This window comes from Petaurus breviceps, unplaced genomic scaffold, assembly GCF_028583685.1.
Source record: "Petaurus breviceps papuanus isolate PSGF00001 unplaced genomic scaffold, PetGlider_PUasm1.0 76, whole genome shotgun sequence".
In the NCBI taxonomy this organism is placed as follows: domain Eukaryota; kingdom Metazoa; phylum Chordata; class Mammalia; order Diprotodontia; family Petauridae; genus Petaurus; species Petaurus breviceps.
Window position 1 is genome coordinate 23,933,123 of NW_027186473.1, and position 24,628 is coordinate 23,957,750.

General features: G+C 33.4%; 1 protein-coding gene across 4 annotated transcripts in view; it reads right to left on the minus strand.

The window, feature by feature from the left end:
* EPHA5 (EPH receptor A5) overlaps nt 1-24,628 on the minus strand; it is a 520,714-nt gene that overhangs the window by 72,268 nt on the left and 423,818 nt on the right. For all 4 annotated transcript variants that reach the window (XM_069105317.1, XM_069105316.1, XM_069105315.1 and 1 more), the window contains one exon: nt 23,920-24,025. In XM_069105317.1, coding sequence (XP_068961418.1) covers nt 23,920-24,025 — 106 coding nt within the window. The remainder of the gene's footprint in view (nt 1-23,919; nt 24,026-24,628) is intronic.

Below are 24,628 nucleotides of genomic sequence, written 5' to 3' on the forward strand. Positions count from 1 at the left end.
ACTTATTGCTGTATATTAAGAATACTTTTTGTTATTCTGCTATGCACAGGCCCATCCTTTTTGTTTTCTTTTCTTATTTTGCAAAAACAAAAGGTAAAATTGTCATTGAAAGAAGCTACTGATCACTTCCTGAAAGAGATCCCAAAATTAGAACTCCAAGGAATATTCTAGCCAAAATCCACAATTATCAGGTCAAGGAGAAAATACTAAAAGCAGCCAGAAAGAAACAATTCAAATATCTAGGAGCCACAGTCAGATTTATGTAGAACTTAGTAGTTTCTGCATTAAAGGATCACAGGGTTTGGAATATGACATTCCAGAAGGCAAAGTAGTTTGGATTACAACCAGAAATCAAAATTAAGCATAATCTTTCAGGGAAAATTATAGACATTCAATGAAATAGGGGACTTTGAAACTTTCCTGATGCAAAAAATGGACAGAAATATTGGTCTTTAATTACAAGACTCAAGGGAAGTATAAAAAGGTAAACAGGAAGAAAAAAAATACATTATTGAACACAATTAAATTGTTTACATCCCCACACAGGAAGAAGATACTTATAACTCTTGAGAACTGTATCTTTATGAAGTCAGTTAAAAGGCATATACATAGAGGTGTAGGTATAAGTTGCATTTGTTTCAATGATTAAAAAAAAGTGTTAAAAAAACATTATACTTGGAGACAAGGAAAGTGGGAGGCAGAGTAGGGTAAATTGCATTACATGAAGAGGCAAAAAAGATCTATTACAGTAGAGGAAAAGAAAGGAGGAGGTGAACAATTTTTGAACCTTACACTCATTGGATATGGCTCAAAGAAGGAATAATATAAACACTCAATTGGTTATATAAATTTATCTTATGCTCTCAGAAACTGGAGGAGAAAGGGGAAAGAAAAGGGAAGGAGGGAACTGATAGCAAAGAGGGTAGATATAGGACAGGGAAGGATAAAGAAAGTGGGAGGCTGATTGAGAAAGGTGGTGGTACGAAGCAAACATTAATGAGGTAGGACCACGTGATTGGAGAGAAAGAAGTATAAAAGTATAAAAATATAATGGAGCGAAACACACAGTTAGTAATCAGAACTGTGAATGTGAATGAGATGAACTCTTCCATAAAATGGAAATGGACAGCAGAATGGAATAAAAATCAGAATCCTACAATATGTTGTTTACAAGAAACACATTTGAAGAAGAGAGACACACAGAGTAAAGGATTGTAATATATTATGTTTCAACTGAAGTAAAAAAATGGTGGTAGCAATCCTGATCTCAGAGTTAAAGAAAAAAATAGATCTAATTAAAAGAAATAAGGAAGGAATCTACATATTGATAAAAGGTACCATAGATAATGAAGTAATATCAATACTAAACACATATACATCACTTGTTGTACCATCCCAATTATTAGAAGAGAAGTTAAATAAGTCAAAGGAAGGAATAGAGAGAAAAATATAGCAGTGAGGGAGGTCAACTCCCCCCCCCCTGCCCACCTGAACTAGATAAATCTAAAAATGTACTGCCATTTTATTAGCAGTACACGACACTAAAAAAAAAACCAAAAAGATCATGTATCAGGGCATGAAAATCTCACAATCAAATGCATAAAGGCAGGCATATTAAATGCATCCTTTTCAGATCATGATGCAATAAAATTACATGTAACAAAAGAAATCAAAGCTATCTATAACTATATAAAATGTACTATATCACTTAAGTAGAGAAACACATTTAAAAATTTCTGCTGTACTACTTGTAATGGCAATGGGAATTTGAAGATCCTCCTGCTGCTTAATAAGCCTAGGGGAATTTGAATACCTGCTCTGTTTTAAAAATTTTCCCTGTCCCGTAATAGTCTGAACATAATCACATGGAGCCTGTGGTTGGAGAAGTTTGCTGAAGGGTGCAACAGAGTCCAAAGGAAGCTGAGAATCAGAGCAGTTAGAGACTAAGGGAGGACAGGATGCACCCAGGCAGACATCTAGGCTGGTTTCTGGGAAGTCTAAAGGATGGTATGGCTCTCTGTGCTGTTCTGGTGTATTAACTTCTTTGCTACTGTGAGGGATTTGGCTTTCTGGTTTGGGGATTCAGTTTTCTAGTGTCTGAATAAATGTTTTGCTTCTGTCTTTTATATAAAGACTCTGCTATATTTTGTGATTGAACAGTATGCTGGCATATTCAGCATAACCGTTGGAGCTGTGAATATTATGTTGGTTCTACACATACTCACAACCATAAGAAATGACAAATGTTGAAGAAGATGAGAGAAAACAGATATACTAATGAAGTGTTGGTAGAGAAGAAACTGATCCAACCATTATGGATAACAATGAGGAACTATATCTAAAGTGCTATTAAACTGTGCATATGCTTTGACTCAGCAATACCACTATTATGTGTGTACACCAAAGGGATAAAAGAAAAAGGAAAAATGCTTCTATGTTCAAAAATACTTAGTTCTGCTTTGTTGTGAGAAAGAATTGGAAATTGAAGTCATGCTCATCAATTGTGGAATGGCTGGTCAAGTTGTGTTATATGATGGTGACGAAATACTATTATGCTATAGAGAACAATGAGAACTGTAGTTTCAGAAAAAAAAACAATAGCAGCAAGACATGGCAAGACCTATAGAACAGATGTCAAATGAAGTGAGGATAACTGGGAGGTCATTGTACACAGTAACGGCAATATCACAATGATGATTAAAAGTGAAAGACTTGGCTACTCTGATCAATTACGATGAAATCTGAGAAAAAAATGAAGTAAAATTGCCTCATTTTATTTTTTGCTTTTTTTGCAACATGGCTAATATGGAATATATTTTACATGACTTCACATGTACAATTAATATAATATTGTTTACCTTCTCAGTTAGTAGGGGAGAATGTATGAGTGAGGAACAGATTTTGAAACTCAAAATCTAAAAAGCAAAAGATATAAAAATAAATCAATATTGAATTTAGAAAATAATCTTGGAGGGGGAAGAGTCAAGATGGCAGAGCAAAAGCAGGGACTTGTTTGAACTCTTTCCCAAACTCCTTCAAATACCTGTAAAAAATTATGCTAAACAAATTTTAGAGCCACAGGATTCACATACTGACAAAGTGAAACACATCTCCAGCTCAAGACATACTGGAGCGTTGACAGGAAAGTGTATATCTCACTGGGTTGGGAGTGGAGGCAATCTGGTATGGGCCATGCCAAAACAGAGGGTGATGGAGCATAATTCAGGGGATTGAATCGCTGGAAGTCATGGTGGTTTCCAAACTTCTCAACTCACAAATGCCAAGGACAGTGTGGAAGGTCAGTGGGGAAATGATGTGGGGCTTGGGTGAAAGAGGAGCGAGGTCCAGTCCTTGACCTGGGATGGTAGAGGTGGTGACAGAGGCAGCAGCAGCAGTGGCTGCTTCCAGAGCTCTGGGTTCATAGATGGGGAGAGAGGGGATCAAGAGGTTGATACAAAACCCCTGAAGCCTGGGAGAGTAAAACCAACCTCATCCCCACCCCCATTGGAAGCAGAGTTCTACCTTGACAAAGAGTTAGAAATTCAAGTATTTGGCTGGAAAGATGAATAAACAAAATAAAAAAAAAAACAAATCCTCATACTATAGAATCTTACTTTGGTGACAAAGAAGATCAAAGCATGCAACAAGAAGATGACAAGAAAGTCAAAGCTCCTATGTCAAAAACATTCATGAAAAATAGGAATTCATCTCAGGTCATGGAAAGATTTTGAAAAAGAAGAAAGAAAAGTAGAGGAAAAATTGGGAAGTAAAATGAGTGTAATGCAAGAAAATCATGACAAACTAGTCAAAAACTTGCTAAAGGAAACACCAAAAATAGTGAAGAAAGTAATACCTTAAAAAAAATTTACTAACTCAAATGGCAAAAGAGGTCCAAAAAGCCAATGAGGGAAGAATGCTTTAAAAAGCACATCTGGCCAAATGGAAAATGAGACCCAAATGCTAACTGAAGAAATAATTACTTCAAAATTAAAATGGAGCAAATACAAGCTAATGACTTTGTGAGACAAAAAAATCATAAAACAGAAAAAAAAGAATAAAAAAAATAATAGAAGACAATGTGCAATACCTCACTGGAAAAACCACGAATGTGAAAAATAGATACAGGAAAGATCATTAAAACTTATTGAACTACCTGAAATCCATGATCAAAAACAGAGACTAGACATCATCTATCATGAAATTATCATGGAAATTGCCCTGATATTCTAGAACTGGAAGGTAAAATAGAAATCGAAAGAATCAACCAATTGCATCTTGAAGTAGATCCCAAAAGGGAAACTCCTAGGAACATTGCAGTCAAATTCCAGAGTTCCCAGGTCAAGGAAAAAAATATATTGCAAGCAGCCAGAAGGATACAATTCAAGTATTGTGGAAATGCAATCAGGACAACACAAGACCTAGCAGTTTCTACGTTAAGGGATTGGAGGTTTAGTATATGATATTCCTGAAATCAGAGGAGTTAGAAATAAAACCAAGAATCACCAGGTGTACCCAGCAAAACAAAATAAATACTTCAGGAAAAGTTGGATATTCAATTAAATAGAGGACTTTCAAGGATTCTTAATAAAAAGACCAGAGCTGAATAGAAAATTTGACTTTCAAATATAAGAATCAAGAGAAGCATGAAAAGGTAAACAGGAAAGAAAAATCAAAATGAACTTACTAAAGTTGAACTGCTTACACTCCTACATGGAAAGATGATATTTGTAAATAATGAGATCTATCTCAGTATTAAGGTAGTTAGAGGAAATAGAGAGAAAGGCAAGGGGGAAATGAGAAAGAAAGAGGGGGGCACAGGGTACATAGAGGGGCACAGAATACGAAGAGATGATATCAAAAAATAAAATTAATGGGTGAGAGAGGAATATATTGGGAGAGGAGAAAGGGAGAGATAGAAAAGGGTAAAGTATCTCACATAAAAGAGGCAATAAAAGGGATTCACAATGGAGGGGAAGAGGGATGAGGTGAGAGGGAATGAGTGAACCTTATTCTCGTCAGATTTATCTTAAGGAAGAAATAACATAGACACTCATTTGGGTATCTTGGCCTACAGGAAAGCAAGGTGAAAGGGGATAAGAGGTGTGTGGGGGTGATAGAAAGGAGGGCAGAATGGGGGAGGGGATAGTCAGAAGCAAACACTTTTGAAAAGGTACAAGATCAAAGGAGAAAATAGAGTAAGTAGGGGCGGGACAGGGTGGAGGGAAATATAGTTAGTCTTTCACAGCATGACAATTATGGAAGTGTTTTGCATAACTACACATGTATAACCTAAAAAAAAACTAATAAAAATGAAGGCAGAGGGTGTGTGGAGAAGACAGTAATTAGGTGCACTTTAGCCAAGAAATGCAAAACTGCCACTGAGCTATGAAGGCTGGCTGGCAAGACTTCTATGCAAACCAGACATTTGAAATCAATTAGATTACACTACTGAATGACCATAGAACCACATTGCTATACCCTCTTGTAATTCTGTTATTAAAATGATAGACATTTATATAACAAAAAAGAAGAATGGTTTTTATAAATGTCTACTACCTAGGGTTGTTTTGAGATTTAAATTAAAAAAATAAAAATGAATTTTGCATTGTAAAATCTAAAAACATTATAATAATAACTTCTCAAATACAGGACAGAAAAAGTCTATTTAGGCCACAGATTGCTTGAACAATATCTAAGATTTTCAGTAAACTAACAACTCAATTTGAGAATACAGTGTAACACAGTTATACACACCCCCACATTATCTTGGAATATATTGAGGATCATAATTCCCCTGAGGAATGAGATGATAGTCCTGCTCTTACTTGCCTTGACCAGACCATATATGAATTAGTGTGTTCAGTCTTGGTACCACTTAGGAAATAAGGTAGAATATGTCTAGAAGAAGATCACAAAAGGTGGGGAAGGCCAATAAGAACTGGGTATGGGAAGTAGAAGGAGAAGAAGGAGATAAAGGAGAAGGAGAAGGAGAAGAATGAGAAGGAGGTGGAGGAGGGGGAGAAGAAGGAGAAGAAGGAGAAGAAGAAAGAAAAGAAGAAGAAGAAGAAGAAGAAGAAGAAGAAGAAGAAGAAGAAGAAGAAGAAGAAGAAGAAGAAGAAGAAGAAGAAGAAATTGTCATGAAGTTGATAAAGAACTGTCCTATGAAATGAAGATAATATAGTGTGATGTAAAAACACTTTTAATTTTGGATTCAGATGATCTATTTTAAAAACATGATTCTACTACTTACTACCTTTGTGATCTTGAACGTGTTCACTTAACTCTTATGGACCTAAATTTCCTTATTCCTAGCATGTGGGTGGTTTGACTAGATGACTTTGATGTCCCCTCTAATTTTATCTCTATGATTCTGTGATTGTTCTTTTTTTTCTTTGACTCAACTGCCTTTTGTTTATTCTGATACTGATGAATATTTGCCTTTACATATCCTCTGCTTGTGTAAAATATGTAGGTAGGGTTTGTTTATATTCTCTTATCTGTTTTTCTCCTGGCCCATCTCTCCCCATCATTTCAAGTTATTTTCCAAAATAATTTTTCCTACCAGATCATTGGGGGAAAACTACAGAAAACAGTTGCCTTAGAATATGTGCAACTTGGAAAAGGCAAAGATAACAAATGTTAACTTATTTAACATACAAGATAACCACAACAATCCATTCTAGTTCTAGCATTCTATGATTTCACTCTGCACATCTTTGTGGAACTTAAGAAAACATCTTACATTTTCTAAGTTTCTATTTTTTCACTATGAAGTAAAAATATTGCTCTAATTGTGTTTTATTGACTTATGACCTAAATGGTTTTCCAACTACCTAAAAGACTTAAGAGATATACCTGCATAGTACTCCTTCTGAGTGACTGAACACTGATATTTATAGGAAAAAAAAAGTTGAAGAGACGTAGGAATAAGTAGAAAGAAAAACAAAAAATAAAACATAAAGAATACCATTACTAATAATATTAGTGACCCATGTTATAAAAGCATTGCATAGTGACCATCAATTATATTTTTGCTAGACATAAAAAATAAAGTATGTTAATAATATTAGTATGAAATCAATTATCTTAGAGGAAAATCTAAAATGTATTATTTTTCCTCTTCACAAATCATTAGTGAGCAAAATATCCTTTTAACACTTATTTTGAAACTCTGCATTTCTTCTCAAATAATTATATTTGGGGAAAATAATCCTTAAAAATGTTTAAATATGTAACAATAGTTTTCATATCCTTAACCAAATTATATATGAAGTAGTTCTAAAAGTTTATCTTCTTATTGGTATATAATTTATTATATAAGTGTATTATATTAGTATGTATCATAATATATACCATTATATTTATTATAAAAATATACTTAACAAAATAGTTATATATTTAATACCTATAAGTATTCTGATATATACAATTGTATATAGCATATAAGTATATTATATTATAGCATATTATATACTAATAGGTTAGTGCCATAAAATTTAAAGTGACAAGAGACTTTATAGTTCTTCAATAATTCCTCCCCACACAGTCATTATCTGCACAGAAGTCCAGATATTGGACTTGACCTGTCCAAAGAATTTCAAGAAAAAAGCAACAGAACACAGCTGGAAATTTAGATCCTCTGCCTGCAGTACTCTTTCAATTCAATCATAATCCTAAGTGGAATTCCAGCTGTAACTGACTATAGGCAAAATTACACATGAGTCATATTTCACTTGTATTTGTTTCCCCATTGTTCTGGTTCTGAATTATTTTTTACCATTCCTGTTACCTGGCACTCAGGAACCTGCAAATGATGCACAGGATTTTGAGCAGTTATGATCATTAGAGAGCATGCAATTCTGGGTTTCTGAAGCTGATTTTCATGAACTTGTTTATAAAAATGTTTTAATAATTATTTCAATGTAATTGATTTTTTCTGTGCTCCTATCTATTTCAGTTTATGTGTTTAAAACATTCTGAGGGGGCATCCACAGATTTCAGAATTTCACCTGACTGCCATGAACAAACAAGTTTAAGAATCACTCAGTTAATTCAATGATAGCAACCATTAAGTTCGTCCTTTAAGGGAAAACGGAGACAAAGATGAAATTGCTCATCTGAACTATGTCCTAGTCTCATGTACAAAATCCTACAAACATGTATTATGTCCTAAAAAAATTTAAAGTTGGTCCTCTTATTCCCCAAATCATCTTTATGTCCTAACAAACTGCATATCACTCTAGCCTCCTACTTTTCTCTGGACCTTCTTACCAAATCTGTAATTCCTTCCTTGTTATTCCAATCAATACTACCATTCAATGAAAAAATGTTAATTTTAACTAAGCCTTAATCTAGACCTAATTATCTCACTAAATTAATTCTCACTTGAGTGTGCAAATGATCTGTTGGCTTAGTTTTCTGGGAAGGTATCACATTTTCACAGAATCTGTTAATCTAAATGAATGACTCATTGGTAGAATATATTGAAGAGGAATGTTGGTATCAACTCCTCCCACCTACCAAGTCATAAAATATATGGAAACAACATTGTTGCTCTTATACTCATTAATTTAAAATTGGAAGACAATATCTAGTCCATTCTCCCCATCACACAAATAGAAAACTGAAGTTGGACAATGTTGATTGACTTATTCATGTCACAAAGACAGTAATCAGACCTCTGATTTCATATCCAATATTGAATACCATTTTTTCTTCTGTTTTTTTTATTCTTGGATGTCATTATATTTTACAACTTATATAACATATAATTTTTGACCCATAAAGATGTTATAATTGGGTACAATTTTTATTTTAATTTAGTTACTACATTCTATAATTATACCTTTATTGATTATAACAACATTAACAAAGGTCACTATGCCTAGGAAATGTTAAAATAATATTTTGTGTTGGATCCTGAAAGACCTGGGTCCAAATCCTGCCTTTGACTATGTGTCGCTGGGTAATTCACTAGTTCACTTAAATTAGGAAATGTTGTAAGTCTATAAGTTTCACCGAAGGTGCCATCCTATATTAGGAGGGACTTAACTGGGAATTTCATGTACTAATCAAATCAAAGCTCCAATATCTATCTAGGTGGCGCAGTGAATAGAGCACCATTACTGGAGTCAGGAGGACCTGAGTTCAAATCTGACCTCAGACACTTAACACACACACACACAAACTAGCCATGTGACCTTGGGCAAGTCACTTAACCCCAATTGTCTTCCAAAAAATAAAACAAAAGATAGTCAATGTTTGTGAGAATAAATATAAAATCAATCAAAAGACATCATTAGCATGAACTATGAAAAAGAATTGGAAGAGTAACAAAAATCATCATGGGGCCCACAAAGTAGAATATTCATACTGGTACTCTTAAGAAATATGCTTTCTTCTTGAGATTTGGTCACATGATTATCTTTTGAAAAATAATTAATAGTATCCAGCATTATTGTGTGGAGTGCTTAAATGACCATAGTTTCACATTTCAAAAAGAAAAGTGAAAATGTATTAGTCCAAAGTGATTCCCTATAACAGTTTGTACAAAGCCTCATATGGAATTTTGCTTACTCCACAGATCTTCAGGGAATGCCAATAAATCATGAAAAAATAATCCTCCAATCCTGCACAAATAAGTTGCAAAATGGATTGGCAAATAAATTGAAAATTACTAGGTGATTTTTTTTTCCAGGCACATACATCTAGATCATGGTTGGACCTCCCAGATTAAATAACCTGGAATATCTTGTGGAAACTAATCTGTCCACAGAAAGGTTTAACAGTTTTGAATGGCAAAACCAACACAATATGAATAATAATTTTCTCTAAATCTATGCGCTACTTAAATAAGTTAATAAGAATCAATACTGTGAATATGCTTTATTTGCTGTGAAAAAAGTTTCTAGACTATCTTATAATGTAGATCAATTCATTTTTCACCAATTTTACCTAATCTATAACAATTTATAGGCCTAATTAGAGCTCAGAAAATTAGTCTAGCCACTGAGAACAGATAGTCCTGACAAAGAAATATGGATACAACACAGCATTTAGGATGTAAAAGATCTTTGTCTTATTTTTTTTATTCACAGTACATAGCAAAAAGCTTTGCAAACAGTAGATGCTTAATCTAAATTTACTTGAATTGAAAGAGTACCCACCAATTAGTTATCTGACAAAGTACTCAACCAGAGATTTATGCATTTTGGCCTGACAGGAGTGTTTTCCTTCCTGTATCCCCAAACTTTATGTTAAAACTATTACCTTTAAAAAGGTATTAAATTTAGGGGTGGCTAGGTTGCACAGTGAATAGAGCAGTGGCCCTGGAGTTCAAATCCAGCCTTGGACATATAACTCAAAAAAACTAGGTGTGTGACCTCAGGCAAGTCACTTAACCCCAATTGCCCTACCTTCCCCTCTCCAAAAAGGAAAAAATAAGGTATTAATTTTAGAAAAGTATATAAAAAACATTTCTGAACTGTTTTATTAAGCCTTCAAAGTTGTTGAAAATTCAAGAAAGAGTTTATTTTTCTGGATGGACTGTAATATCAGTTAGCCTGAATCTATTATCTGAACTTTACAAATGAGAAAGTTGAAACTTATACGGGTCATATAACTTGCCAATGGGCAAAGTTGTGATCTTAAAACCATTTTCTTCTAACATCAAAGTTCAATGGCTTTCTATTTTCTCATTCTTCTGGAAATTAAAAAAAAGTTTGATTTAAACATCATAATCTGTTTTGGAATTATTGTTGTTACTAATTTTTAAAGGAAGAGCATATGGATATAAAAGGAATTACAACTACTAAGTATTAAATCAATGCACATGATGATTTATTAATTTTTACAGTCACCTGTATTCATAAATTCAGAAAAAAGTTTTTTAGTAAGTTAATTTTTGCAAAATCAGATATGTTGCTTGAATAGCTTCTAATATTTTATTCTATTTTTCTCATTTGAATAATACTATAATACCAGATTAAAATAATTGTACATTAAGTATTACCTCAGCAACAAAACTCTCATTTTAGGTTTATTCTGAAAAGTATCTATTAAACAGCAATGTTGCTTTTCTCCTTCATATCTCTAGTACCTAGCACAATTCTTTGTATACAATTGGCATTTAATAAATCCTTGTTTACTTAAAAGGTTTACCTTGAGTGTGAACTTATTAACTGTATTGCTATAGATAACTAGACATCCCAGACCTCAAATGAATTGGTTCAGGATTAAAATGGATTGTGTTATGAAAAAGTCAAAATGTTAAGTAAAAGTGAAAGCATGAAGCTTGACATGCAACATTAGTTCTGTATATTGTTGTCCAATTCAATTAAAAACTCAGTGAGTTCCTACTGGTGCTCTGTTAAGGAATTAATGCTTCCAGATGAATCATGTCCCTGCTGTTAGCAGGCACCAATATATCTAAGAATAATTCCTTCACTAATAAGAATACTGCAATCTATTTTCACAGAGCAACTGATGATTATGCATTAGTTCTGATGACTACCATGACTCTGATCTGAAAATAAAACAGAATTGTAATATCATCTCCTAAAATAAGGAAGGGTTGAAATCTGTATTGTTGGAGGAAGTGTGCCAAGTAATAGAATCATGAAACTTCTAAGTTGCTGCAGTCAGGGTTTTTCATTTGGTTTGTTCTATAGTAAAATTTTTTCAGCCTCTATTTTTCCCTCTATGTAGGAAAATAATATCAGAGGAAATAATTCTCTAATTAGAATAAAGATTGCTTAGTAAATAATGAGTTCCCCCACCTTTAGGCAAACTTGCTGGTAACTCACTGAGTATCTTAGAGTAGTTATTCCTTTAGTGTATGGTTTGGGACAGATGACTGGGAGGTCCCTTTATAGTTCAAAATTATCTCAATAGTTTGAACCAATTCAGATGGGAAAACTCCCAATCCTAAAGCTACTTTTCAAAGGTAAGATGAGAAAATAAAAAGCAGAAAACAAAAATAGATGACCTTAGGAATTTTGGAATTGCATTTTTCACAAAACCCTCCCCTGTACAAATTTCCATATTTTTGTTGATGGTACCTCTGTCCTTCAACTCTTTAAGTAGCAAACCTTAGAATCATCCTTAATTTCCCATTTTGTCAATCCCATATATGCAATTACGTCACTGTCTTGGCAGTCTACAACATATTTTGTATTTATACTTTTCTCTCCACTCATACAATTTCTTCTCTAGAATCTTTCATAAGGACAAGGAAAATAGTCATCTAATTGGTCTCTGCCTTCAATTATTTCTTCCCTCTCTGATTCATCACCTCCATGGCTACTAAATTTATAACCCTAAGATATGTCTTACCATGGCAGTCCCATCCCACTCCCTCAAAAATCTTTAATGGTCCCATATTTGTTCTAGTATGAGATACAAAATACTCAGCATGACATTTAAGTAAGTGATTCCATGATGTTTCCTATTTACCTTTTCAATCATTTAAAATGACTCTCCTTCCCCACACTCCATTCCAGTTAAAATAGCCTACTAGCTATTCCTCATCAAGTATATACCAACTCCTATCCACATGCCTTTGTCTACCCCAACACATGTCTGCAATCCATAGTTTCCCTCAGAGACCATATCATATTCCACTTCCTCCGTGAATCCTGTCCTGAAATTTCCAATTAAAAGTTCTCTTTCCTTCTTGAAATTACTGTATCCTTTCCTCAAAAATGCATTTTATTTAGTTTATAGATTCTCCTTTTCTTAACTTTGTATCCCCAGTGCCTAGGACAATATCTGGAATATATCAGGAATTTAACAGAATTTATTGTAATTGTTTATCCCCCACAATGGTATGTGAAATTTTTTTCTTTAGAACCAAACTACTTAGAAATCTAAATCATGAGTTAGGAGGGAAAACAAGAGACAAGATTCAAGTACCCTTCACTATTAAGAGAAAGATTGGAAGAATTTCAGTGTATTCTACATCTCTTAGTATAAAGAAAAATCACCATTTATGGGAATATGGCATGCTGTGAGCAGCACAACTTAGATTCAGAAGATTAGCTCTGTATAACCCTGCACTTGTTAAAGTCTCTTGACCACTTTAAATCTCAAACTCCTGATCAAGATAATCCTAATTAACTCATAATGCTGTTGTGAGGAATAAATTTCATATTGGATACAAAAGTTCTTTGAAACCATAAATCTAAGCCATGTGTATGCCATTGTGTGCTGCAGTAAACTCTTACATTATATATATATGTGTGTGTATGTATACACACATATGCATATATACATATACATACACATAGAGAGATGATAGAAATAGAGATATATAGTCTAGCAAAAGGATTTGAGCATGCTCAGGACAAATATGGATTGATTTACAACACAGAAATATGTAAGTAAATTGGATGTGAGTAAATGTAAGTAAACCAGAATGTGGACTAAATTTTTCATCTCAGGAGTCACATAGCATGAGTCAATTTTAGAAGAAACTTTAAATCTGATCCAATATAATGTACCATGACTGGGCCATTACATTTGGACAGAAACTAGTAGTAACTTTCTTCTATGTAAAATTCAACCCAGGCTTTATCTTTATCTCTGTTCCTATGCATGCAATAACAGGTACAGAAACACACACATACACATATGAATATATGTGTGCATACACACATATGTATATATTATTTTTTAAAAATCCTATATACTTCACATTATGCATGTAAATAGTATTCTGGGAATATTAGGATATTCTTGCTATTATTGTTATTATATAAAGCACCAAAGGTTTAGAATTCTAAAGGTGCCTATGATAGGAAACAGTTTTAAAGACCCTGAGCTATAATTTTTTCCTCAATATTTTTAATAAAGTATACATCAGACTCATGAAAACATAATTTTCTCTTCTAGGGTCTTTAGTGTAGCTTGCTTTTTAGTCCTCCTTGCTACATTTGTATAAACATCTGAGGGCATAGATTTTATTACTGACTGATTTTTTTCCTCCTGGAACATTTGGCTATCTCCATAATTATTCTTATTCTGCATTGGAGCTTCTCTTTATGTAGCTAAAATGTGGGACATGAATAGAGTTTTCTCCTTATCCTTTCCTTTTTATTTTAAAGTCTTTTTGATTCAATGTGTAAAGAATAATATTTCACATTAATTTAAATGTGGGGGAATTAATTAGAGCTTTTAAAATGTAGGAAGATCTGAATAAAGAAGTAATGTATTGTCCTTGATTGGAGGGTTTCAATCAAAAATTGGATAATAACCTGTCAGCTGTTTTTAGAAGTCATTCCTTGTCAAGGCTATTATAATAACCTAGGTGAGAGAAGTTAAGAAATAAGATATATGAGAGGAGAGAAGGGGCACAAATAAAATATTGTGAAATTTAGACTAATAAGATATAGTAAGTGATCAGATATCTACAGCAATGTAGATTCTGTTTTGAAAATTCCTTTTACAGGAAAAGTATATGAGATAAAAGATGCTTCAATTTTTAACCTTTCATTTTGTGTCCTTTTGAATGTATTAATTCCAATTTCAGATTGGTCTGACACTATTGTTATGCAAAATTCCATCTAAAGAAATAGAAATTACACGAGACCCAAAGTAGAAGTATAAACAAACTAAGGGAACTGAATTGAATATTGTTAATTAGCATCTTTAGGGAAATAAGTATGAAGAAAGAGAAGCAAAGAGTGCCATTAAAAATGTTCACAGAATAATAAATTGTGTTTTATTTTCTTCTTGTCATTTATTTGTGGTTGTTTTTAACTGTATTGGAGTAAATAAATACATGAGTGCATAAAAAGAATGAAGAAAAGTTTCTTGAATGACTCCCTGAACAAAAACAAATCAAATTCCTTAAATCAATATGACACGAAAATAATCCCAAATTAGGATATCATTAGGAATTTGCCAGTGTTGTTCCTGATGATGGAAAAACTAAAACCATTACAATATGCCATAAAATGAGGATGTTTAAATTATATCCGTATAATAGTAATTAACTTATTTGCTGAAAATGTGGCATTTATTTCATAATCTCATGAAAATGCATCTTAAACACTTTTGAAATTAGTCAATGTATATTTTCAAATAGCACTATCATATAGTGTAATTCCAGTGGTCTAATTCCTTGAAAGGAAAAATCACTACACTTTATCACTATCAAATATTTTATGATGTTGGCTAAGTCTTTGTCTCTTGTAATAATTTAACTACTATGTAGTAATTCATAAAAATGTTATTCTTAAGTTTCTTTAAAAGAGATTCCAAATGATTTCTCAAGTTTCACACCAATTGGCATGGAAGACATCATATTAAAGATTGATTTGTTTTCCTTCTTTTTATATTATATAGCATATTATCCTGGGAATACCTTTAATTATTGACAAATTCTATTCTCTTGGGTCTCAAAATGGACATATATTTTCGGTGAATGTCAATAGGAAATATCAATAAAAAGAAACTCCAATATTCCAATAAATTTGTGACCTCATTGAAGAAGACACTCTCTCCAAAATGCAGATCATCATTGATCCATTCCTGCCAATCCTGTTACTCTAGTCCATGACCTCCCACAAATTAACCATGAGAGGGCTCACTCATTTGATGAGGAACATTTCTTGAGTTGTTTTCCCATTGACTGGATAAGTATGGGATCCTTCAATGATTAATTGTTCTCACTATATAAATAGCCTATTCCTTTTTAGATTTTGTTTAGTCTCAGGCCACAATGCTTATTCCATGCCATGTCCACACCATGTTCCCTGGAGCTCTAGTCTCTAACTCCGTTCAGAACCAAAGGTCCCATCCTTGTGATATTGATGCAGAGTACTGAGTTTAGTCTAATATTGTTTAGAACTATACCACCAAAACATTTCCCTCCCTCCTTCCCTTCCTTCATTCCTTCCTTTGTTTGTTTCTTCCTTCCTTCTTCCCTCCCTCCCTTCCTTCCTCCCTCCCTTCCTCCCTTCCTTTCTTCCTTCCTTCCTTCCTCCCTTCCTTTCTCATGCCTACCTCCCCAAACCCTCAGTGGGTTGTTGGAAGTGGGAGAGCGAAAAAACCAGCAACTTTAAATCTTGGTATAAATACGCATGCATGCATACATACATGCATGTATACACACATATATTATATGTGTATATATTATTTTGTATACACATGTATATACACATGCACAAAAAGAATGAAAGTGCCCTGAGGTAAAGTAGTATATTTCTTATCTGTATTTGTATTTTCAGGGCTTATAGTAAATAAGTGTATAGTAAATGTTTAATAAATGTTTCCTTAATCTTTTAAATCTTTTCATATTCTCATCATATATGTGTTTATAGATGTGTATATATACATACATATGTATATGAATGTGTTTAATTTGGATGGATGGGAAAAGTATATCATACATTTATTGTATCCTTTGCATAACTTCTCTGTAATACATAATTTACTGTAACAAGTTAAGGTTTTTTTTTTACCCTTCCAATGTCACTGCGTTATCTTTAATTTTAATTCTTCAATTTGTAGTATTGCTTGGTTTACAGTCCTATAACATCACTAGCAAATAGCATGGTTAAACAGATAAACTTCTGTTTCAAAAAGCTTGGAGTCATAAAAAGATATTTTAAAGGCATTTCTCAAATGCAACATAGGCTCTTCTCCTTCAACAATGAGCCTAACTCATTGTCTATTTTCAATAAACATCCAATGTTGCTCTAGAAGTTGTTCATCAAATTGCTTATCAAACAGGACAAAACAAACAGCAGGAATTTTTCATCCCCCCCTTATATAGATTGTCACATCATACTGGTTATAAATGGCATTTGTAGGTTCTGCAAATTTCTATTGGTTCTATTCTTTTTCAATTAGTATGGTGTTTTCCAAGAGCAGCTTGAGGACTTCACTAGTTATATGGAATCCCTCTTCCATTTGGACTGTGCACTGGATCTTTTCCACAAGAGTGGCAACACTTTTGATAAGCATAGGCCTCTTTGTTTTAAGTTTCACTTGATATTAAAAGTCCATTGGTCATCAAACATTATAATCTCTGTCATTATGTTTCCAAGATATATTTTGTGATTTTTTAAAAAAGGCACGAGACATCTTGATGGAAAAGTAAGTCATGCTCAGGGTCACACAAATAATATGTGTCAGATCTAGAACCTGATGAAATTTGCATGTTTGTTCTGAAGTTCATATTGTGTCAAAGTATAATGAATGTCTCCTTTTTTAAGGTACCCTATGGATTGGAGGGAGAAAACCTATACTAAAGCTTCAAATGATAGATGGAATATTAAATTTGAAATATGGAAATTCCAAGTTCAAATATACCTCCAGTATTGAATAATAGAGGCAAGTCTCAACCTTTCTGAGTCTTAGTTTCCTCATCTATAAAATGGAGATAAGAGTTCCTATAGTATCTAATAGGGCACTGTGCCTCTCAAATGATTTAATTTATCGATATCACTTTGTAAATCTGAAAGAATTATATAAAATCTGGTCTCATTATTTTAAAATGTTTATTTTCAGCAAGAATTGAGTTGGGGATACCACACTAACCTTGGTCAAGGGTATTACACCATGCCAGAAATTCATGTGATATGTAAACTTCAAAAGATATCCAAGTATATCAATCTATTGCTAATAGATGCCAAGGAGGAACCCTTCCTTAATGAACAATCATTACAGATTATAATCTATCTTGAGTGCAAAATGAAAAAGACTAATTAAATCTTTTTTCAACTTTAAGCTATCCAACACTTACATGCATTCTACTGATCAATTGCTATCATATTTCAGACTTTCTAGCATCATGGAATAAAGTTAATCAAATTATCCATTCTAAGTTACATTTTCACTGAATTTGGAATCAGAAGTCCTGGACAAAAATCTCAGCTCTGCCATTCATTTGGCTTTGTAATTTCCCTTAATTGGGCATCAGTTCCATTATTTGGAATCCAAACTGTATTTCTAGCCAAGCCTGGAGCATTTTGCATAAATGGTGGAGAAAATGCTGGCACAACCATACTGTGTTATGAAAAAATGAAAGGTCTAATCTAGATTAGCACTAAGGTTACTTCTTAATTATAAATTCTATGATTCATTTCCAAATCAAGCATAAAAACACAGCTCTAATCTAGTAACATCAATTATTTAATGAATATAAAATTCCTTATAACTGACAAATACTACAGCTTTGCTGGCTTCAATATTTGCAAGCAATCTCTGTCGCTCTCTGTCTCTCTGTCTCTCTCCGTCTGTCTGTCTTTCTGTCTCTCTCTCATTAGTTAATGATGTTCATGACCTAATTTTCTAGAATAGAGTTGTTTTAAGATCCATGACTGAGCTTATTAATTTGAGATGTTTTTTTCTTTTTCAGACAAATCTATGCCCTGGTCACACAGACATAAGAAAAAGCCTGGGGCTTTTTTGATGACTAGTCTATATATTGACCTTGGATAGGGAAAAGGGGTGTGGACACTCAGTGAGTACAAAGATTAATTTGTTTCTGTATGTTTTCTTGCATCATTTTTATCTTTGCTGCTTAACAATATGATTTTCTGGGGCTATTCCCTTAAATATTTCACACAATTTTTTGAGTTTATAACTTTGCCAATTTTGAGAGAGTTTCTGCATGAATTTTCAAATGTCCAAAGAGCCAAATACTGCAAAAAGCCATGAATAAATGAATAAAGTCAGGCAAAGGAAAATGAGGGAGAAACATCAGATAAAATTTCTGAATGGAGAAATATATTAGATTTTAAAATTAAGGAGCTCTATTCTGTGGTTATTGAAAAAATAATAATATAGAGAAATCACCATGGGGGAAAATCTTTCTCCATTAGCAAGAGGGAGATAGGCTATCATTTTAATTTTTAATTTTTGTGGTCTATGGCTCTCAGTGTCAATGACTTCTGTGCCATGGGATTTGTGCATCAGCAGTGAAGGCCATGTTTCCTGATAATGTATTTATATAGAGAAAACACTAAATAATGTGGCTAAGTAGAGGAAGGTGCAGGGTTATTGCCTGAAGATGATGCTCCTATTTTGCAAATGCCCCCTTAGAATTCTGAACCATGCATTAAACCATGAATAATAAAATGAAAGCCTCATGTCACATTATTTCTGATAAAAGTATAAGCCCTTGATCGTTTCTGACTGAAGGTGCATGGTGTCATCAACAGTGAAGTCTAAGGCTGTTACTAAGTGTTTCAGTTTGGGGCATAAGTGTACTGTGAGAATAAATTGAACAGAGATATTTGTAAGAATTATACCAGAGAAGAAACAGACTTTATTTCTCCCCAAGTATTTGTATTTACAAAAGCTTATATTATTTTGTAAGATGTTATTCTCATGTAAAGGCAAATATATTTATAAAGTAGTAAAAGAAAGTAGGAAAAAGGAAGCACCTTACAATACTCCAAATTCAGCTATGATACAGGATGGACCATGATCTCCATATTTATCTCTGCTCCTATAATGTTCCTACATCACATACATGCATGTGCACATACATGCATATACACACTCATTATCTTATTAAAGGTAATGTAGTATTATGCTGTTTACCTGTTCATGGCAGTGTCAGGAATGAAAACTTTCTTGTTCTTTTGCAATAGAAATATCTAGGGAACCAAAGATGCCCTTATTTATTTTTCTCCTAATAAAGGTTCCTTATTAACTGTTACAGGTAGGCAAATCTTTATCTTATATAATAAACTAAACTGTTCTTAGTCACAGAAAATAACACCTAAAATCCAGGCAGTAAGATAAACCCAGGGGCAGTTGTGGGGCACAGTGGATAAAGTACTGGGCCTGGAGACAGGAAGACTCATCTCCATGAATTTAAGTCCCACCTCAGACACTTACTAGCTGTGTGACTCTGGGCAAGTCACTTAACCCTGTGTGCCTCAGTTTCCTCATTTGCAAAGTGAGCTGGTGAAGGAAATGGCAAACCACTCCAGTATCCTTCAAATGCAAAGAGCTGGATACCACTGAACAAAAATAACAAAGGCAAAGAGGTAGATAGGTAGCTCTGTAGTAGGTAAAGTTTGTTTTCTTTTTTTTTTTTCAATTTCACTTAGGGAAACTATTATTACATTTAACATTTCTTACCCTTTTCTCCCCAAGAAAATGGTGGCTGTAAGTTCTATTCATTGACCCTGTGACAACTCACAAAGTCTGCTCTCCTGCAAATATCAGTGGGCTTCTTAATGTCTTTTTTAATTTTCTTTCCAATCTCTCTTGAATAAAATTTACCTGATCTCTTTCAAATTCTCTTAGGGCCTTGCTGGGTAACAGGTGCTAATTCAGTAAGCTAATTAATACTGTTAATAGACAACAATAACTGAAGGTGTTTATCCCCATGTGAATTTTAATATAATCATTCACATTTATATAGTGATTTTGGTATTGCTGAGTATTTTCCTTACAGGAATCCTATGAGGTTGAGGTAAGCAGTTTAAGTATTATCCTTATGTTCTGTGTGGGAAAATTGAAATTCAGAGAGTTAGGAATTTGCTCAATAACACATCTATCTAGTAAGTAAAGCAAATCTGAGTCACAAACTGAGATTCCAAGTCCCATAGCCTTTTCAATACATCTTGCTATCTCAAGGCTGAACCAAAAAACTTATATAAAGTAATAAATTTACATGGGAAGAGAGGAAGAGAGGCAGTCATTTAAAACTAAATTTTCATCAGGAGAATAATGATTCAGGGAAAGACATCAAGGAGGTGGAGAGAAAGCATTGAGAATAATCCTACTGGAGGCCCAGTTAAAGGGAGAGAAGATAGTTTTACCCTTAGAATTCTGGCCATTGCTTCACTAGGAATTGAGAGAGAATGCCCTGGCAAAAGGGCAAAGGTTGTATGATAGAAATCTGAGGGTTCCAGCCAGTGGCAGAAGGCATTTGTAACATATAAACCTGGAGGTCCCAGTGATAATGCATTAGCAAAGTCAGCACAGAGATGAAGTGTGGTCAAAAGAGAGACATTTTACTCTATGCTTTGAAGGGAAATGAAGAGTTCTCTGAAATCATTCAATACAAATAATACTTTTTAGCTGAAATTAGACAGGTATGGGAGGGAGCATCAGCTCCTTGAATGATCAAATAGATAAAAGAAGTTTAAAGTATTTTTTTAAATAAAAAAATAAGTTAAACAATAATTCAGATAAATGAATGTAAAGAGTTTCATCTACCAATTGGGAACAATAATTTCTTTTTATTCTGTTTTTTTTTCTTTTTGGAGGGGGGAGGGCAGGGCAATTGGGGTTAAGTGACTTGCACAAGGTCACAGGGCTAGTGAGCATTAAGTGTCTGAAGCCAGATCTGAACTCACTCAGGTCCTCCTGACTCCAGGGCTGGTGCTCTATTCACTGTGCCACCTAGCCACCCCTTTTATTCTTTTGTTTTTATTTTTAATCTTCCAATAACATCAGGACAAAAACAGTAATTGGGATGGACTTGAACTCTTTGTTTCTAAGTCAGTTAATCTACTTAAAATGACTTTCTTTTTTCATTTAAAATCAATTTTCACGTTCAGTTTTTTTTTTTCTCTACTACTAACAGTATAGAAAACAGTGTTTCTCCTATATTTCTCCTTGCCTGGGGGGTTATGGTTTCAGAATATTATCAGTTTTCTTGGTTAACGATTTGCAGAGATTTTGTTCATAAAATGAAGGACTAAGTAACCGAAAGAGAAGCTTGTCCTGTGATTAGGTAATAACTGTTGCAAGAATCAACAGTGATTCATCGGGGCTGGGGGAGATAAAATACATATCATCACTCTTCCTTAACTTAACAAATCTAGTCTTTAAATAACTTATAAGTTGGATGATGGAAGGGGTCTTCCTCCCAATTCTTTGTCCTGATTTGGATGAAGGTGAAAAACTCAGTAGTCTTCGAAAAATTATCAATATATGGAGGGAGTTTCTCTTTCACACAGAACAGTCTGTGATTGAACTTCATGAAGGTAAAGGAAGAGAATGGTTCCTATTAAGTCTACAGAAAACAAATACTTTCCTTTTTTTTTTCTTTTTGGAGGGCAGTTGGGTTTAAGTGACTTGCCCAAGGTCACATAGCTAGTTTTTGTGTTAAGTGTCTGAGGCCAGATTTGAAATCAGGTCCTCTTGACTCCAGGGCCAGTACTCTATTCACTGAACCATCTAGCCATCCCAACAAATACTTTCCAACAGTGAGAAAGCCTATTTCTCTAATATTTTCTGAATGTTTTTGGTAAAACTAATCATTTTCTAATAGCATATGCTTGGGGAGGAAAGAAAGGGAATAATACATGTGTTTCCAAAACATTGATGAATGAACATTCTCTCTTTTATTTATTTTTTGCTTTGTTTTTGGAGGGGGGAAGGAAGGGCTATTGGGTTTAAGTGACATGCCCAAGGTCACAGGTAAATGTTAAGTGTCTGAGGTCAGATTTGAACTCAGGTCCTCCTAATTCTAGGGCCAGTGCTCTATCTACTGCACCACCTAGCTGATCCTGAATGAACATACTTAAGCTTAAGTACAAAGTACATTTTGTGAATTAAATAAGAATAAAATGTTTCTTCTCAATGTAATTTGAATATGTACTAATTAATCTATGATGTCTGTACTATTCAGTATATTGAAAATATCAAATTGCATATATTTATGTGTTTCACTGAGGCCAAACAGTAAAAAATAAATGAGAAGCACAGCAAAAAATCCATGTTCATATCAATCCTCTGATAGGAATTTTGGGGGGACCAATAATTTTTTACAAGTTTAAATTTTCCATAAGGAGACTTTCATTAAGGTTCTATAAAGGCTCTAGTCTCAAACTCTTTTCACATGGATAGCTTATACTATGGATGATTACTGATAGGAATGCAAAATTACTATATGTGCATATGGTTGGGAAAGGAACAAAGTTGGATATATTCATTGCATTATTAGTCAGAGTTACAAAGCACCTTATTACTAATCTATTATAACCTTCTTATTTTACAGAACAGGAAAATAAAACTTAGAGAAGTTGTTTGCCCAAGGTCATAAAGGTAACGATTCAGGAAACAAATTCAAATCCTCTGACTCCATATTTAACACTCTACTACACGATAGTATTCCATTTACTGATAAAAAATAAATTATATGCTAAAACTATGCAGTGACTTAGTTGAGGTTAAAAATAATTTGGTTATAAATTCTGGATAAATTTTATATGTTATGGTATTGAATATCTTCCTTCATATTGCCCTGTCATTTTGGAATAGTAACAAACGCATATTAGAAGCATTTAGTGGAAGGTATAATATTAAAAAAAAACTTCAAAAGACATAAATATGAAATCAGACCCACATAAAATCATTGTATCTCAATGATGATAGTGATAAGTTAAAATCACTTGTGAGATGAAGTAAATTTAGTCATGAAAACCATCTGCTACCCAGCTATTCTCTATTTTACCAATCAACTTCAAGGAGTAGACTGCTTGTTATGTTATTATGATGGTTTATCTCTCCTCTTCCTGTTAAGACACCAGTAGCAGCTTAGACCAGCACCCCTTCCCAGTAAGGTGGAGCACCCCATTCACTGTGAACTAATCTTTCAGGTACAGTTCTAAAACAAGAAAACCTATCTTGAGCTTTCCCTCTCGATAGTAGAAATCACATATGGTTACTTTGAACACATTAAGGCCAAAAGGATAACCTGATCACAGTGAAATATTTTATGGCTATAGAATAGTTAGAAATGACCAATTTGTGTGATTGAAAAGTAGATGTGCATGGATAAAGAAATAACTGAAAAATATAGCCATATGATGAAGTCTGGCATTTTTATACCATTTACATGATTTGTGCCAGAATGTGCTCATCAAAAAAAAAAAAAAAAGATCAGATCAAAGTTAAGAAAAGATGATCTATAAAGGTCAGGATCATAGATTTCTTACTTACCTTCCACTGAGGAGGAAACCGATAACCACAGCCAGCAAAATGACTCCCACTGTAACAGATACTGCAATTATAGGAATCTGGCTTTGATCGCTAGAGGCTGCTATTGCTGAAAGAGAAAGTGAATGAAAATTATAATTAAAATGGTAGTTAATATCACAATGAACATTGTTTAAAGAGTCATAATAATATTGGTACAATAGACATTTATAGGATATTAACAGTTCTAAGTCACATTGTATAAACTCACAACAACCCTGTTAGATAGGTAACAGATTTTATTGAATATATTTTATAGATGAGAAAAACTAAGATAATATTAATATTTTATTTTTTTTAGCAAAATAGACTTGTACTGATAAGAATTCTGGTTTTCTCTAGGACCTCTTCTCAAAAAAATCAGAATTTTAAACTAACTGAAAATGGTGATCCTTTTGGAAAATTTTTTGCGTTGAAAAGGAAATTTGGATAAACCTGCAAAGCATCAATGAGTCCTTTGATATGTTACATATATTATCTCTATCATGAACAAGTGGATATTCAATATATGCTACTTGTCAAAAAATATCTAATTTATCTATCTTAAAAGTTAACTATTTTAGGATATAAAATTATAAGAAAGTGTGAGACCTATATTCAACTATTTTCTAATTTAAATGGGAGAGATAAATTGAGAAAATTTATATTTTATAAGCAAAGCATATTCTCACAT